Below are 13,652 nucleotides of genomic sequence, written 5' to 3'. Positions count from 1 at the left end.
GTTATTTTCCATACTGATTTTGCAGAGATGATTTTTACCTTTTGCTTTAATTAAAAGCCTTCTTTTTAAGAACCTGATTGATTTCTCCTTGTTTTAAGATCCAAAGGGGGTTTGGATCTGTATTCACCAGGAGTTGGTGAAAGGAAGGAGGGGGGAAGGGTCAATCTCTCCTTGTTTAAGATCCAAGCAGTTTGGATCTGTATTCACCAGGGAATTGGTGAAAGGTTTCTCAAGGCTTCCCAGGGAGGGAATCCATCGAGAATGGTGGCAGCGGGACCAGAGCTAAGCTGGTAGATAAGCTTAGCAGTTTTCATGCAGGCCCCTACATTTGTACCCTAAAGTTCAAAGTAGGGATACAGCCTTGACAGGGACGGACCCGATTCACTCACAGCCCAGGTGTTGGGAGACCCCAGGTGCAGGCGACCTGCCTCCCTTAGGCTTTGCGCTTACAAATGAAAGAGAATTTGGTGTCACAGGGATAATCGTGCCATTTCGGAAAACCTAGAAAGAAAAACAGAAATGACCCCTGTGGTTCTGTGGTTGGGCAGGCTGGGCCATACAGGACCCCTGCCCCACCCCATTCTCTGCCCCTCAGAGAAGATCCCAGCTCCTGTGCATGGGACCCAAGGAAGAGGAGGGTGGGATAGAGACCTAAGCGCCCCAGCTTAGGCGTAGTTTGGCTTCTAAGTTTGTGGAGGGAGGGAGCTCCTGTCAGGCCAACGTCCCTGTGCATGGGGGAGCGGGGAAGGATTTCTTGCCTGCCCACAGTGGCACCATTTCAGATTTTGGGGGGACGGGCAACTTTAACTGAAAATGCTAGGGTTTTTTGTTTTGTTTTTTTGGCAGATAACTTAGAAATTATCTGACAGGAGCATTGTATCTAAATCCTATATCAAGAAAGAAAATGTAATAAACATTAGACCCACTCAGCTCTAATACTAACACATTCTGACCTCTTGTGGCAAGTTAGGTTTAAGATTGTAATGTCTATTCTTACTCAGATACTCTTCCTAATGTCCAAAGGGACCATTGTGATCATCTAGTCTGACCTCCTGCACACCGCAGGCCACAGATCTTCACCCACCCACTCCTGTAATAGACCTCTAACCTCTGGGTGAGTTACTGAAGTGCTCAAATCATGGTTTAATGACTTCAAGTTACAGAGAATTCACCATTTACACTAGTTTAAACCTGCCGGTGACCCGTGCCCCATGCTGCAGAAGAACGTGAAAACCCCCACAGTCTCTACCAATCTGACCCAGGGGAAAATTCCTTCCTGACCCCAAATATGGTGATCAGTTAGACCCTGAGCATGTGGGCAGGACCTGCCAGGCAAACACCTGGGAAAGAATTCTCTGTAGTAATGCAGAGCCCTTCGCTTCTAGTGTCCTGTCTCTGGCCGTTGGGGATTTTTGCTACAGGCAGCCACTGTTCGGCCACACACCATTGCAGGCAGTCCTGTCACACCATCCCCTCCATAAACTTATCAAGCTCAGTCCAGAAGCCAGTTAGGTTTTTCCCCCCCACTGCTCCTCTTGGAGGCTGCTCCAGAACTTCACTCCTCTGATGGTTAGAAACCTTCACTTAATTTCAAGCCTAAACTTGTTGATGACCAGTTTATATCCATTTGTTCTTGGGTCCACACTGGTGCTTAACTTAAATAACTCCTCTCCCTCCCTGGTATTTATCCCTGTGATGTGTTTATAGAGAGCGCTCGTCTCTCCCCTCAGCCTTCTTTTGGTTAGGCTAAACAAGCCGAGCTCTTTGAATCTCCTCCCATAAGGAAGGTTTTCCATTCCTCAGATCATAGGCGCTGACTTGTTTTTGCCGGTGGGTGCTTTTGAAGAGGTTTGTATGTTTGGGGGGGGGGGGGATCACTCTGCCAGTTTTGGGAGGCTATTTTCAGCATACTTATACATTTCTTTCATATTCTAGTTATTGAATCTGCCTATCATTGGTATCTTTACTATTTTAATAATGATAAAATTGTTATGAATGACATAATTACATTATCATGAATTTCAGTATATTAAAATCAGTGCAATCACCTACAAGCTGTGTTCACTAACGACCCAGTTTAAAGACATTAGTCTTTAATGTCCAGTTTACAAGATCATCCAGATCTTCTTATATGATATTCCAGTCCTCCTCCGTATTGGCAATACCCCCAACATTGTGTTATCGACAAATGTTATTAGCACACTCCCATTTTTTGTGCCAAAGTCAGTAATAAAAACATTATAATACATTTTAAAAATGTTAAATAAGATTGGTACCAGGACCAATCCCTAAGGAACTTCTCTAATAACCTCCCTCCAGCCTGACAGTTCACCTTTCAGTATGACCCACTGTAGGCTCCCCTTTCACCAGTTCCTTATCCACCATTCCGTTCTCAGATTAATCCCCATCTTCTCCAATTTAACTGATAATTTCTCGTGTGGAACTGTATCCACTAACTGCCTAACTGACATCGAGGTAGATTAGATCTATTATATTTCCTTTGTCTAAAAAATCAGTTATCTTCTCAAAGAAAGATATTAGTAACATTGTTACCACCCCTTGAATACAGCAATTGAAACCATTGTAGAAAAACCTACAGTTATTCTCTATCATTTAGGCTACTGACTTTCTCAGTGCACCAAGCTTGGAACAGATCATTTAACTTTAGGAAACATCCTAACAGCCCTTTCTTATCTTAATCCCCTGTGAATCCCCCTGTTTATGACCAAAATTCTGACTCCCTGCCTCAGGGGCACAAGCTGGGAGCAGCAGAACTGTCTCCTCCACACACTCACTCTGCCTGCTCCTCCCAAAACTCCACCCATGAACCCCAGATTGGGGCAGCCCCATCCTGCAAAGAGAGGCCGAGGCTCAGTGTGAAAAGGGAGACGCCTGCTCCACGTGCTACTGCTCCTACCTCCCCCACCCCACGTGCCCCCCACCCCAGCCAGAGGGCCGAGGAGAGAGCGAGAGCCCTGCCCCGGGACTGGGGGCACCCGCTCAGGAACTGAGCTGCTGCCTCCGTCCCTGCTGAGTGAGCCAGGCCCCCTCCATGCCCTGCCCACCTGGGTCTGGCTACACCCATGGGAACATCTGTCCCAGGCAGGGCTCAGCCGCCATGCAGAGGGGATGTGTCCCTGTCCCAGGAGTCAGTGTTACCGGCCTGCTGTGCGCGGAGCAGCACGTTCCTCCCTCAGACACCGTTACCCCTCTGCACTGGGGGTGTCTGTGTCCGTGACCGAGGGCTGCCTGGCAGTAGTATTCCTGCTTAGTCAGCCCAGAGAGCGCCCAGGGAAGGACAGTCCTGGGGCTGGGCTGGGTGGGCTCTGCCCCTCAGCAGCACCCCAGGGCCAGCAGGGAGCTCCGCGGGGGGTATAGGCCGGTCTCAGTGCCCCGTTCCCTTGGGTGCGGGTTTCTGCTGCTGTTTGACTCTATCCCTGTCCCTGGCTGTGCCCATCTGCCGGCATCAGGCCTGACGGACACTGAGCCTGTAACTCAAGACTGTATCATGATGCACATGTACCAGGGGCTCCGTTAAGGTTACATGGGCAGAATAACCTGGCACTTCCTCAACGTGGGGACTTTCATTTCCCTTTAACATAGTTGTTGGGTGTAATTTGCAAATAGTTTATAAAATTAACAAATAATTAATGTTTTAGTTCAAGGTTAATTGACTACTATGAGCCCAGTGGGTAATTGGTGGCTTGTTACTGTTGTGTGTCACTGTCTAACACACCTGGCTAGGGCTGGATCAGGCTGGTCCCAGTGATAAATGTAGGGTTGCCAACTTTCTAATCGCACAAAACCGAACACCCCTTCCCCACCCCATCCCCAAGGTCCAACCCTGCCCCTGCCCCACCCCTTCTCTTAGGCCCTACCCTGTCGCCTGCTCTCCCCCACCCTCATTCAATTTCATGGGGCTGGGGCAGGGGGTTGGGGTGCAGGAGGGGGTGAGGTCTCCATCTGGGGCTGCGGGCTCTGGTTTAGGGACAGAAATGTGGGGTTCAGTGTGCAGGAGGGGGCTCTGGGCAGGGGAGTGGGGTGAGGGAGGGGGTGAAAGCTCTGGCTGGGTGTGTGAGCTCTGGGGTGGGGCCGAGGATGAAGGGTTTGGGGTGCAGGAGGGGGCTCCGGGCTGGGGCAGGGGGTTGGGTGCAGGAGGGGATGCAGGGTGTGGGCTCTGAGAGGGCGTTTGGGTGCAGGACGGGGTTCTGATCTGGGGCAGGGGGTTGGGGTGCGGGAGCAGGTCCAGGGTGCGGGCTCCGGGTGGGTGGCACTTACCTCAGGCGGCTCCAGGTTGGCAGTGCAGGGGGGCTAAGTCGGGCTCCCTCCTGCCCTGGCTCCACACGGCTCCCGAAAGCAGCCGGCATGCCCGGCCCCTAGGCGGAGGTGCGGCCAGGTGGCTCTGCGTGGTGCGCGATGCCCACGCCCACAGGCACTGCACCCGCAGCTCCCATTGGCTGGGGTTCCCAGCCAATGGGAGCTGCAGAGCTGGCTCTGGGGGCGGGGGAAGCATGTGGAGCTTCCCTAATCACAGCTGTGCCTAGGAGCTGGACATGCCGGCCGGTTCTGGGAGCCGCGCAGAGCCAGGGAGCCTGCCTTAGCCCCGCTGCACTGCCAACCAGACTTATAATGGCCCAGGGTCACCAGGGTCACTTTTCGACCTGCTGTTCCAGTCGAAAACCGGATGCCTGGCAACCCAAGATAAATGGAATTGGTCTGAGAGCCCCGGCCCTGCCCCTTGCTCCCCACAGCCACTGGCACTGCAGGCCCCACACAGATACAGCTCCCAATGATCAGGGCCAGGCAGGGGATTTGTTGTGAATTTCGCCCCTCTCCTGTTCACAGCCTGTCTGCAAAGCGACCCCTCGTTATCCACCAACACTGGCTAGTCGCTGTTGCTGGCTGGGCCGTTCAGAACTTCTTTCCCTCCCTGCTGGTACCGTGAATGCCGAATCACTTACACCGCCTCCTGCAGGTTCTGCTCCCTGGCTGGAACTTTTCCTAACGATCTCCTCCCAGGGCCAGTTTCCATAGGAACAGTCATTCGTGTTCATTGTGTGAACGTTCCGAGACTGGGCAGCACTTTCACAAGCAGCCGGCGTGTGTGTGAATGTTGTGAGCTACACGACCCCCCGAGGGGGCCAAATGCAGCTCCCGTCCCCACATCATTGTGTGGATCAGTGTTTGCACAGTTCAGCCTGATCGACACCCTGGTGCAGTGGAGTAGGGGTGCAACAGCGACTCAGAGCCATCAACCTTTAACAGCTCAGCAGAGTCCCCGTCTGTCTGTCTGTCTGTCTGTCTGTGTGTGTGTGTGTGTGTGTGTGTGTGTGTGTGTGTGTGTGTGTGTGTGTGTGTGTGCGCGCGTGTGTGTGTGTGTCTCTCCTGCCTGTCACTGGAGCAGACATGTAAACTGACACTGGGGATCTGGTAAGTAGGAGCTTTACCAGGTCAGACAAGGGGGTCTCTCCTGACTGCCCTCCCAGCATGGGGCAGGGAAGAGAGAGGAGCAAGGATCTGCACTCCAGAGCGCGCTGGGGCCAGCCCGGATCGTATCTCAGGACTTGTGTGGTCAGAGCGCTGCCAGGGTGGTAGGTCCATGGGGGTCTGAGCCGCCTGCTTACCTGTATCGTAAAATAACACTGTGCAGTGCTCGTCTCCTGTCAGATTATTGGGTTGCCCCTTATCCCAAGCTCTTAAGTTGAATGAAGAATCATCTGACCATCTCCAGTCTCGATCCTGCAGAGACAAAGGAGAGCAGAGCCCCTGTAAAACCCAAGGTTACGCAGCTAGAGACGTGCCCCGGAGCCGAGGGGCCATGGGCAGGGCACGGGCAGAGGCTGCCCAGTGACTCTGGAGACACTGATCATTGCTATGAAATGTCAGCGCTGACAACCAGGGCTACGTTTACTGGCAGCTGAAGTTACACCAGGACCAGCCCAAGCCTTCGGAAGCATGAAAACAGCAAGTGAAGGGAGAGTCTCCGGCACCCCCTGCTCCTGCCACCCCCACATCGCCGAGGGGAGCGCACCCCGACCTGCCCTCAGGTTCCACGTCCATCTCCAGCCCAGCCCGACAGGCAGCACCTGCAGCGTCATCCCACGCGCTGTCCCGCAGCCCCACGCTGCTGCCCCCGTTCTCTCTCGTGTGCACAGACCCAGGCGACGACGCTCCCAAAGCCCATCCACAGGGGAGTTACTCTGCTCCCCGCTGCAGAGATCACGGCGGTAGGTCTGGGGGACGGGGGCGCTGGATGAAGCTGGGGTTCGCACTGTCGGGGATCAGGGGCTGCAGCAGAATTAGTCACCTGGCAACCCAGCCAGTGCAGCCAGCCGGCCGCAGGCCACCCGCCTGACTGCACCCCCTGCCTGGGCCGGAAGGGCAGCTGGCCGGCTCTTAGCCCAGCAGCTCTCTGGCTGCTCAGTGTGTTCATGCCACGGCCGCGATCCTCCCTGTGCTGCTGCTCCTCGCCGGGCTCCTGTCCTGCTCCAGCCCTGCTCCTCCTCCTGCTCCTGCTGGTTTCCCAGCCTTGCTCCTGCTCCGTCCTGGCCACCTCAGCTTGCTCCTGGTCCCGGCTTCCTTACCCCGACCCTGGGCTCCGGCTCTGACCCTTGATGTGCCGCCTGGGTCCCCTCCTGGCTCTGACCCTCGGCTTGGCTATTAATTCCTGACTCCGGCTCTGACCCTTGTATTGGATCCGCTTCCTGCTCCTGCTCCGACCATTAGGCCTGACTGCCCACGGCCCCGCCTCTATCGTGTGTTCCCTTGGGCTGTTTGCTGGGGAGGGAAGCAGACGCCGTATGTGCCTGGAGTGGGCTGCCAGCACTTCAGCCGATGGGAAGGAGCCGGGAATGTTGGCGACAATCCCCTTGTTCTGTCCGTGTGTTCAGGGATTCGGGTGGGTCCTGATCCCCCCCTTCCCTGTCCCTGAAGGGAGTTCTGGGTTATTAATTCCCCAGGGTTTTGTACGGGGCCGTGTCCCTCGTTGGGCAGCTCCTCAGTGGGCAGGTGCAGGGGGAGCTGCCGAGGGGCAGAGGCTGACGCTGCCCCAGGCTCAGTTGACCCCCCGAGGGGTGAAAGGCTGCGACGTGACCCAGGAGGTCTCTGTCTCTGGCATTTTATCACGGTGAGAAGTGAGGAGCCAAGAGCAGTCGGGCGTGTTTAGCAAGTGACGACAGCCTGTCGGCTGGAGGGAGCCTCGTGCAGGAGTCCGCGCCATCCCTGTGCAAGTCCCATGTCACACACACGACCACACACAGTATCCCCGCCGGCGTCCTGCCCCGAGTCCATGGGGGAGCAGCAGCTGCTGAGCAGGGCCCCAGGAAGAGACACTAATGAGCCTGTCCTGGAAACGAGCCTCTTTGCTGGACTAGAGACTGGACTGGAGAGCCCCACCCCGACCCCCAGGCACTGGCCTGCAGAGCCCTGACTGGCGACTGGACTGGCCCAGGGGCCAAACAAGAGCCGCGGTGGCTCACTTTGAGCTGTAAGTGATTAAGCCTCTGTAGCGCGGGGGTATCTGAAACCTCCCTGTTCCTGCCAGCCCCAGTCACTGCCCTTTCCTGAGCCTGTGTCAGGTGGGTATCAGGACCCACCGGGGCTCCCCCTACAGGCCTGGAGCTGAAGCGCCTCTGGCCAGGTGACCCCCCCCCCCCTAAGCCCACCCTGAGGACGAATACACACAGAGCGACAGCACTCCCAGGGCTCTGTGCCCTCGCATTGGTCGCTCTGCCCGTGGGGCTGCCCCTTTCCCCGAGCCCTCGTCTAGACGTCTCGTCTGTGTGGGGCGGGGCTGGCTCTCGTGCCGGGCGTGTACGGTGTGAGCACAATGGGCCGGTGTGGTGGGTCCCTGGGCGCTAGTGTAACGAATGTGAATATTAATACCAGCAGTTTATACTCTGCACCGGGCGCTGGGGATCGACCCTGTAACTGAAAACACAGGCGGTTACAGCCCCTTTTCACCCCGTTCCCATGGAAATCCTGCTCTAGTGGCACCCCCGCCCCAAACAACAACCTCACTGAGCAGAGACACAGAGCCCAGGGGCCTGGGGAGGGGCTGCCAGAGGCAGAGCGGGCACCGGGCACTCACCTGCTCAAAATCGAACAGTCCGATCCAGGCAAAAAAGTAACTTTTCCGGTACTGCTTGATGTAATGGGCCATCATATTTATTTCTCCAGCACTGTGAATGGAGGTGAGATGGGTCCTGTGCCCGAGGTCCTGGCACTTAGCCTGGGCCAAGAAGAAACAAAGCCAGTTAAACAGGGATCAGGGTCTGTTCTCGGCCCAGGGCTATTCAGTCTCTGTCTCAGGGATCTGGGAGACAATACAAAACCAGTGCGGGTGAAGGCTGCCGGTGACAGTGAGATTGCTGGAGCGGTAAATAGAGCCGGACACGTCAGGGCTATGCAGGGATCGGGATCGCACGGAGAACTGGGCTGACTTGATCCCCGTGTGCGTTAATACAGCTAAATGCAGGGTCTCACGGCCAGGAACCAAGGCAGCCGGCTGCACTGACAGCCGGGGGATGTAGCCTGGGAGCCGGGACTGAAAAGCACTGAGGGGTCATGGCCACAGCCAGCTGAATGGGAGCTCTCAGTGCCGTGCCGCACAAGAGGGCAGGTGTGAGCCTTGAACGTGCAAGCACAGGGCTGTGGGGTTGGAGCAGGGAGGGGGTGTTACACGTATACGGCACTAGTGAGACCAGCACTGGGCACCATGTCCCGGTCTGGGGTCTCCCTCAGACAGGCCATTAACAAATTGGAGAGGTGTCACGTTATTGACTTAAACTGGGACCATATAGAACATGGCTGCAACTAGGGTCCTGTAGTGGCACCAAATCTTGTATAAAGGGGGTTAAATGAGGTGTCTAAGACAAGGTTATGATTTGCTGGTTATGTGTGTATCATTTTCATAGTTGAAGTTATGAATATTGGCTCTATACTGTCTGTGTTTCAAACTTGTGCTATGCTTCTGGGTGACTCCCCAGACAAGTTGGTGTTAGCTCTGCCTAGCCTGCTTGATGGCCCATTAAGGACCATCAGCTACACAATTGACCCATTGAGAGAAGGCAGATACGCCTTGTAACTCAGCAAAGTATGCAGGGACTTGCCCATGTGACTCCAGAGTCCATTTTGCTGTTAGAATTATAGAATCATAGAATATCAGGGTTGGAAGGGACCTCAGGAGGTCATCTAGTCCAACCCCCTGCTCAAAGCAGGACCAATTCCCAACTAAATCATCCCAGCCAGGGCTTTGTCAAGCCGGGCCTTAAAAACCTCCAAGGAAGGAGACTCCACTACCTCCCTAGGTAGAACAAGGAGTCTGGTGACACCTTAAAGACTAACAGATTTATTTGGGCATAAGCTTTCGTGGGTAAAAACCTCACTTCTTCAGATGTGAAGAACCTCACTTCATTTTGCTGTTATTTTCCACAGAACAAAGAGGTGTTCTTACACCTGGAAAAGACTATAAAAGGCTGATGCCTCATCTCCATCTTGTCTTCAATCCTGCTTCATACCTCTGGAGGAACTTTGCTACAAGCTGAAGCTTTGAACAAAGGACTGATGACCCATCCCAGCTGGGGATGTTCCAGAGACTTGATTTGAACCTGCAGTTTATTCCATCACTGCTACAAGCCTGAACCAAGAACTTTGCCATTCCTGTGTGTGTAATTGATTCCATTTAACCAATTCTAACTCTCATCTATATCCTTTTCCTTTTATGAATAAACCTTTAGATTTTAGATTCTAAAGGATTGGCAACAGCGTGATTTGTGGGTAAGATCTGATTTGTATATTGACCGGGGTCTGGGGCTTGATCCTTTGGGATCAGGAGAACCTTTTTCTTTTATTGGGGTATTGGTTTTCATAACCATTTGTCCCCATATCGAGTGGCACTGGTGGTGATACGGGGAAACTGGAGTGTCTAAGGGAATTGCTTGTGTGACTTGTGGTTAGCCAGTGGGGTGAGACCAGAGTCCTGTTAGTCTGGCTGGTTTGGTTTGCCTTAGAGGTGAAAAAACCCCAGCCTTGGGCTGTAACTGCCCTGTTTTAAGCAATTTGTCCTGAATTGGCACTCTCAGTTGGGTCCCGCCAGAACCAGCATCGTTACAAGAGCGTTCAGAAGAGAGTTCCAAGAACGACATGAGGTCTGGAAAACCTGCCTCACAGAGGGAGACTTGCAGGAAAGCCAGAAGATTTCTGACTGTCCCTCCTTCCAGGCCCAGCTTCCCATAGAGACGCAGACAGGGTTTAGCATAATAGGTGCCTCTGGGGAGGCGCCTGCCCAGCTGGGCACTCCTGCTAACGGGCTTTCCCCTCCCCCAGCTCCATGAGGAGAGGAAGCCTTCCCTGGCTCCTAGCTGAGGTCCCCACAGATGGCCTTGCCCTGTCCCCATGCTCCAGACACAGCCCTGCTGGGTACTGGGTCTGTGACCTGCCGCTGTTCTATGCCGACCTGGAGCAACTGCTCCCACAATAGCTACAGGCCAAAGCACTAAACAGCATTGCAGGGGAACGACAGAGCGGAGACGACAGAAACCACAAACCCCCCTGAGCACAAGCACAGGGAATTCCCAGCCCCTTGGTCACATTCATGTGCACCCTGCGCACCACACAGCATTACACGGGGCTCCAGCCCCCCATCAGGTCCTGTGCAGAGAGTCCCTGGCCACATGCCAGCCAGCCACAAACCTTAGCACAGCCCTGCCACTGGAGCTGCTCTGGTAACGCCGAGTAAGGAGCAGGCCCTCCCTGAGCCGGTCTAGATGGAGACATGACCCCACCTGGGTCCAGTCCGTCCCTGGCAGACACAGCGCATGACAAGCGCGTTGGGTCCAGAGGAGATCGTGCCCCACCGGGAGGTACGTTTACCTTGTATTCTGCTCCCCAGCCTGGCCAGGGCAGGTTGTTCCCTCACAGCCTGTTCCCAGGGCTCTGTCTGGGGCAGTGTGAAATGTGCCAGCCCTGGGCTCCCACCCCTCCCACCGGAGCAGATTCCCCAGCCCAGCCCAGCTCACTGACTCTGATACCGAACCTAAACCGCCCCATCCCCCCAGCCTCCGGCCCAGCCCAGCACCCCTGAGCCCCGCTGCTTCCAAACCCCCCCCCCCTCCGCCTCTCACCTCAGCCTCTAGCCAGGTTTTCCCTTGGGGGAAGTATCCATAGCAGTTGCCTTGGAAGAGTAGCCAGCCCCTGGGACAGGGCCCAGCCTGTGCCCCTGCTGAGAGAGAGGGGGCTGGGGGCAATGGTGGGGACAGGTTAGAGGCTGTTTCAGAGGCAGAGTCGTGGCTTTCTCATTAGCACGAATAAGGATCCCGTTTGGGGCTGTGTCTGGCTGGCAGGACCCTCCAGGCCCTGGCGCTGAAGGAAGAAGCTGGGTTTGCCCAGACCCCACATCGGCAGAACGGGGCCCCTGGAACCCAGCCCTGAGCAGGGATCCCAGCCGGGCAGGGACTCTGGGTTTGAATGGGGCAGGGGCTCCTTTCCCATGGCTCCCTGGGGGGAGGAAGGAGCCAGTGACTGTGGGGTGGCTGATAGACCCTCCCTGCCCCTGCCCCTGCCCCTGCCCCTGCCCCAGGGAGCCCCATGGACTCCAAGCTCTGGGAAGTGGGGAAATATGGAGCTGCCAGCCACAGTGGCCCCCATTCAGCTGTAGCCCTCGGGCAGAGGGAATTCCTGCCACCCTGAGCTCCTCCCCGTCTCCCCTTGGGCCATGCGGGACAGTGGGGCCAGGGAAGCTGGTAGGGGAGGGTGTGGGAAGGGGAAGGGAACAGCCAGGACCAAGGGGTGAAGCTGGGGAAGCATTAGGGTTGGCACACATGGGAGCAGAGAGGAAATCGGTAGCATGGGGCCCAGTTCTGGGTGGAAGAATCTGGGGGGTTGAAGGAGGAGGGAAGGGAGAGAGGTGCCCAGGGAGATGGGGCATAAAGAGGGGGAATAGCAGGGATCTGTGGGGCTGGGGCAGAGGGGAGGGGAACACTGTGCAGGCACTGCCCTTCTCAGCGCTGGGGGCACAGAGGGATGGGGCAGAGCCGTATCCCAGCAGGGGGAGGGAATGGGACAGTCTGGAGGAGAAAGGCACAGTGTGCAGGGAATGGGGCAGCCCAGCCGGGATCAGAGGCCGGATGGGGGAGAAGTCAGGGCTAGAGCAGAGCCATGACCTGCCCTTGGAGAGGGACCATTGGGAAGGGAACACGGGAGGGTGGGATGGGAGCCTGTAGCTGACGGGGGCTGAGCGCCCATTGCCCAGGGACTGGCCCCACCCAATCCTCATGGGAAGAGCCAACCCTGGGGGGCCTTTCATCCACCTTCTCTCATCCGCTCCCTGGGGAGGGGCTGCAGGGCCTGGGCTCTCCCCAGGGCAGTGACCCCAAGCAGCAGGAGACGGGCAGTGGCTCTGGGAGTGACGAGGGAAATTAATTCACTTCCCAATTCCCATCATGGGAACCAGCCTCTGGGGGCTTCAGCTCCGAGGGCCGGGCAGGGACTCACCTGCCAGTGAGGGGTTATAGATCAGGCAGCCGAGGAGGCAGAGGCTGAAGTAGGCGACTGGCCCCATCTTCTCGCTTCCCCTGGGGAGAAAACACACAAGGAGATGGGCCACGAGAGCCTGAGACATCCCCCTGGAGTGACACCCCTCCCCTCCCCCCATGGGGCATTTCCTGGGGGATGCTCTCCAGAGCTGGGCTGTTTGCTGAAGGGGCTGGCAGGACTGGAAGGGCAGCGAGAGGGATCCCATCCCGAAGCCCCAGAGGACCCAACTCGTAGTCCCCCGTGGGGCAGGGGAGCTGTCCGGGGCCCATCTCCCTGGGCTGGTTCCCAAGGGCCCATTAGCCTGTGTAGTAGTAGGATTTTATGTTTGTATTTTGTATCATTTAGAATGAAGGATAAAGAATAATAAGATAATAATATAGCATGTATTAAATATATTGGTGTGTGATTTGACCATATCCTGCCAGCCACCCTTTCTGAAAGCAGAAAGGAATGGGCTTAATGGGCCATTGGTAGAGACGCATCAGCCAGAATCTGTGTCTGAAGCTGATTTCAAGGCAATGACAGACCTTTAGGGTCACCACTTTGTTGTAGGTTTAGCATTTTAAAATAAGTAAAAGAATGCAATGATTGTTTTTCTCTTACATTGCAATTTGATGTTCCTGTTCAACTGTTCTGTGTAAATCAATTCTGTTTTGTGTGTGAATGAGGAAAGTGTGTGTTAGAAGATAAGTGTGAAGGCCATCACCGGCCCTAGGGAGAAACCGAGGACAGACGCAAAGGCGCCAGGAGATTGCAACACGCCCCTATTGAAATGTCAGAGGAGGGCAGATTGACGAGTCTGAAGATGAGACAGGCACCTATCAGTGGGGACAAGATAGCTGTGAACAAACGCAGCATGGGATAACTCCCTGAGTGACTTCATGAAAGAACAAGATAAAGGATGAGAAGGATAATTTGAGAAAACAAGCACTCGTCAAACAATTGATTACAGCATGACAGTGCAAAACTCATTGGACCTAATGAAGGAAAATCACTCTATAAACAGGGGGCCTTGCCATGAAACTTTGGGTTCGTCCTGCCAAGCCTTCCCCAGAGCATCATGTCATGACTGACAGAACCTGGCTCCTCCCTACTAGTGATCAACCTAGCTGGCCACT

General features: G+C 55.2%; 1 protein-coding gene across 1 annotated transcript; it reads right to left on the bottom strand.

The window, feature by feature from the left end:
• Positions 1-433: 433 nt before the first annotated feature.
• On the bottom strand, positions 434-12,559 carry LOC135895731 (C-type lectin-like). The gene is made up of 5 exons (XM_065423878.1): positions 12,493-12,559; positions 11,124-11,218; positions 8,090-8,230; positions 5,625-5,739; positions 434-501 (listed from the first exon to the last, which is right to left on the bottom strand). Exons 1-5 carry the CDS (start codon positions 12,557-12,559, stop codon positions 434-436), a joined length of 486 nt encoding a protein of 161 aa, XP_065279950.1.
• Between the last annotated feature and the right edge of the window lie 1,093 nt (positions 12,560-13,652).

This window comes from Emys orbicularis, chromosome 1 (genome assembly GCF_028017835.1).
Source record: "Emys orbicularis isolate rEmyOrb1 chromosome 1, rEmyOrb1.hap1, whole genome shotgun sequence".
NCBI lineage: Eukaryota > Metazoa > Chordata > Testudines > Emydidae > Emys > Emys orbicularis.
Note: the sequence above shows the minus strand (reverse complement) of the source record. Positions and strands in the feature narration are given on the sequence as shown.

Bases quoted from the DNA above. Each gene is read 5' to 3' on its own strand.
- LOC135895731 (XM_065423878.1), bottom strand. From the start codon at position 12,559: ATGGGGCCAGTCGCCTACTTCAGCCTCTGCCTCCTCGGCTGCCTGATC. The intron at 11,219-12,492 runs GTGAGTCCCTGC...CTCTCTCAGCAG, and splicing joins CTATAACCCCTCACTGGCAG to GGGCACAGGCTGGGCCCTGT. The intron at 8,231-11,123 runs GTGAGAGGCGGA...TTCTTGGCCCAG, and splicing joins AAACCTGGCTAGAGGCTGAG to GCTAAGTGCCAGGACCTCGG.